At 59.3% G+C, this 3,958-nt stretch overlaps 1 protein-coding gene across 1 annotated transcript; it reads right to left on the reverse strand.

The window, feature by feature from the left end:
• On the reverse strand, nucleotides 1-3,603 carry LOC104916617 (uncharacterized). Its single transcript, XM_085216317.1, has 9 exons — nucleotides 3,402-3,603; nucleotides 2,996-3,087; nucleotides 2,799-2,900; nucleotides 2,493-2,617; nucleotides 2,187-2,349; nucleotides 1,989-2,095; nucleotides 1,650-1,763; nucleotides 1,390-1,508; nucleotides 1-1,222 (listed from the first exon to the last, which is right to left on the reverse strand). Exons 1-9 carry the CDS (start codon nucleotides 3,442-3,444, stop codon nucleotides 396-398), a joined length of 1,692 nt encoding a protein of 563 aa, XP_085072443.1. The 5' UTR covers nucleotides 3,445-3,603; the 3' UTR covers nucleotides 1-395.
• Between the last annotated feature and the right edge of the window lie 355 nt (nucleotides 3,604-3,958).

The raw sequence follows: 3,958 nt of genomic DNA on the forward strand, positions 1-3,958 counted from the left end.
TTTTTGGGGTTAAATGTTTGGTTTTAATTTTTGTGTTGTGGTTTTGTAATTTTTGTTGTTGGTATTCCACATTAGAACATCATGTAAAGCAGATCGTCAGATCGTTGCCGCAGCTTTGTATTTTTTGTAGACCCATCTGCTATCGCCTTATGCTTCTCCTGGGGCCACGAGTCCCTTGCCTCTGTAGTCACGGGGCCGTGCCGGACCAGCTCGTAAGCCGTTCACACTTCTTTTTCTTCCCTCTCTCTTTCTTTTTTTTGTCTTTTTTTCCATGGCCTGCTGCCCCCGGTCACGGGCACAGATCTAGAGATAACTCCGTGACAACTCTATTGGCTTGGCTGCTGGGGACAGGAGCCGGCACGTGGCTCTGGTACATGGCTGCTCGTGCAGCGTCTTCAGGGCTGGTTCCGGGAGTGGCGTCGTGCCTGAGATGGCCGCCGCTGCCTGGAACGGCGGCTGTGGCTTCCTCCCGACTGTCTTTGGGAATTGGAAGGCCGACGATCCCGTGGGGAACGGCTTCGGTCTTGGGTCTGCCCTTGCTGCAGAAGACTGGAACGTCTTCTGCGTTCTTGCAGCTGGGAATCCCTGGAGGACCTCGACGCCACCTGTCCGGCAGAGCTCTGGGTGCTGCTTCCAGCACCTTGGGCCGGACTAATTCTGCTGCCACGGCGTCCTCGGGGCTGGCTCGAGGGATTTGATGCCGAACCTTGTAGGGAGGACTGGCTTTGTCTCTGGCTTGGACATCTTTTGTTTGCAGCCCCCGGGGAATTGTTGGATGCCCTCTTCCTGGCAGAGGTGTGCATGCTCCTGCCAGCACCTGAGGCTGGAGAGCGTCTGCTGCCATGAGGTCTTCTGAGCTGGCTCGGGGAATTTGAGGCACGACCCTTGAGCGGAGAGCGGCTTCTTGTTCGGCCTGTGCCCTGCTGCCTGGATTGCCTTCTGCGTTCAGGCGCTGGGGAATTGCTGGAGTACCCCACTTCCTGCTGGCTGCTCCCTTGGTGTTGCTCGTTGGATTTACGTCTCTGGCTTTTCCTCTGTCCTGTCCCGGGCTGGCTGGACAGGCTGCTGCGCTTAGGCACCTGGGAACTCGGAGATGACTCCAATGCTGCCTGGCTGGTGGAGGCAGATCCGCTGTCATCAGGTGCTGGGGAGCTATGAGATGGCCCCGCCGCCTCCTGGCTGGCAGTGCTGGGACCAGCAAGCTGCGACTCGGCACTGGAGGCTGTAAGGAGAGGCAGGAAGGTCAACAGGATGACCCGGCAGCCTCATGGAGGGAGGGGATCCCAGCCCTGCCGGGGCATAGAAACTGTGGCAAAGCCTCACTGAGGAGCTGCTGTGCCAGGCCTTGCCTGGCGCCAAGGCAGCAGTCCACAGCTCTTTGCCCCTTACCTGTGCCCACGCCAGCACAGATGTCACACTCCCAGGTGCTTATGCTGCCGCTCAAATCGGAGCAGAGCCGGTGGGTGCCTTGCGCAGCACACGAGGCGCACAGGAGCAGCTCCCAGGGCCTGGGGAAAAAAAAGAGGCTGTAGCTGTGTGCACAAAATGAGTCAAGCAAGGGAGTGGCGGGCACAGCTCTTGAGCTCAGTCCTTGCTCCCCAGCCTGTGGGGAGGCTGAGATCCCACGCAGGGCTGCTGAGGTAACTCACCCCTCTTCCTCTGCTTGCTCCCTGCCTTCTGTGTGAATACACTCGCTGACATCACAGCGCTGGTGTGTCTTGTGCAGAGTGTCATAGCTCTCCTTGTCCTCCCATGTTGGTCTTCTGCCAGAGAAAGGAGAGAAAGCGATGAGTCCTCAGTATCCCAGGCACAGGGCTGATCTGGGGCATCCCTGCTCTTGCAGCGCAAGCCCATTCCCAGCTTCTCCATGAAGCTGCGGCCAACGCTGATGGGACAGCAAAGGGTCAGCTGGGCCTGCTGGGGGCAATCCCCGGGCAGGCACAGCACTTGCGCCTCACTATCTGGAGAGCTGGGCAGAAGGCACCAACCTGGCTGGGATTTGGATCCCGAGAAGGTGCATTTCTTTCCGGAATTGCATCCTGTCTCCGCAGACGGGACATCGGAAGCGCAGAATGCCAGCGTTCATGGCCTGTCCCTGCAGCGGTAACACGAGCAGCCAGAGTGTGAGCGGGGCCTGGTGCAGCTGAGCACCTGCTGTGACTGCAGAGCAAGGGGAGGGCTCCTACCTGGATGCAGCTCCGGTGAAACCAGGCCTGTGTGCACACTGGGCACACCATGGTGTGGTAGGACTTTTTGTCCCCCACGGGCTCCAGGCAGATGGTGCAGTTTGTGTCTTGCTCTGGAGCTGCCTCCACGGCCTGCTGAGGGCGGTGCTCACAGCAGAAGGACCTGGCGGAAGACGGACAGGATGGGTGAGCTGAGAAGCGCTGAGATGCCAGCAGAGGAACACGAAGGAGTTTGCTGCGTGCTTCGGCACTGGGAAGCAGCCGTGCAGGTTCTTCCCTTGCTCGGCTGCTGCTGACAGCCCTTACCTGTGCTGCCCAAAGAACTGCGTGACACATTCCCCATCCGTGGCACAGGGCAGATGAAAGCTGCGTTCACAGCCTGTCTCTGCGCAGTAGATGGAGGCCCCCTTCTCTCCACAAACAAAGCAGTGCTGGAAAGAGAAGAGCAGCCCCCATTAGCAGCAGGCTCAGGGCCTCTGAGGCCAACGCCATGCCTCTAGGCAGGGCACAGAATGCAGGCACTGCTGGGTCATGGAAAGACTGCCACTGCTTCCTTAGGGTCCAGGCTGAGCTGGTGCTGGCGCAAACATCCCCGTTCCTTCAGATCCTCACCTTCTGCTCTGCCTCCTCGATTGCGCATCTGATGGCATCAAGGGGGAACTTCAGAACCGCCCTCTGTCCGGCAGTGTGTTCGTAAAGGCCGTCGGCAAAAAACTGTAGAAGAGAAAAGAGCAGGGTGTCACGAGGACAGGATGGAAAAGAGGGAGCGTCCCTGGCTGGAAGGCGGAAGGAGCCCTGAGGGAACTCACCAAGCAAAACTTGTGGACGCAAATCCCGCTCTCGCCAAATGTGGGCCCGCAGGTGTCCGGGTGAACATCTGCTCGGCGACACAGCGTGCATACTGAAGAGGAGAGAGCAAATAGAAGCAGGAGTGAGTGCCAAGCGTCCCTGAGGACTGTTGCCGGGGACCTGCCCTGGGTCTGCCATGCAGGATGAGGGGCAGGGCTGGAAGATGCGAGGGGGAAAGGGCCATTGTAGGGCCCGCAGTCCCAGCAGGCACGCACAGGCCAACCTGGCTGAGGAGCAGAGGGGCCATGGCCAGCGGAATGTGGGGAGCCCCTGCCTGCCCCTGCCTCCCTTCTCACACAAACTGGCAGAGCCCGCGGTAGCCCTCTGCCCGGCAGGGAGCTGCACGCAGAGATACTTTGCTCTCACCTTCAACCTCCGGGTTGGAGGTCTTCTGCTTCCTTTTGGACATGGCACACGTCGACAGTGAGCGCTTGGAGTCCCTGCCCAGTCAGCGCTGGGCTTTCTCTTCCACACTCTCCTCTGACGACTCTGCGGGAGAAGCGGGACACGAGTGAGTTAGCAGCTCAGGGCCCCAGGCGTGGGGACCCCTCCTCACTGAGCAGCCTCAGGCAGCCCCTCGCTGCCTGCCCTCTCCTCTCCTCACCTCACCAGGTCGCACTGAGCCAGGTCTGAGCCTGGCCTGGCCTAAGCCGGTCCTGGCCCCCTAGGTCACAATGGCTGCTCCGTGACACCCTTTGTGAGGCAGTCTCTACCTCACAGAGGGGTGAGGGCGTGGGCCCTCGGCACCCAAGCAAGATGGCAGCTGTTGCAGGCAGTGCAGAGATGTGCGTACTGCTGGTCATGATGCAGGGAGGAAGGCTTTCCTCCTTCGTCCTGCTGTCAGCGCTGTTCTACTACTCTATGATGTAATGATCTTAGAATTTCTCTGAAATGCTTTCAGTCTTATGGCACTATCATATATA

The sequence above is a fragment of the Meleagris gallopavo genome, chromosome 1 (assembly GCF_905368555.1).
Source record: "Meleagris gallopavo chromosome 1, MGAL_WU_HG_1.1, whole genome shotgun sequence".
NCBI lineage: Eukaryota > Metazoa > Chordata > Aves > Galliformes > Phasianidae > Meleagris > Meleagris gallopavo.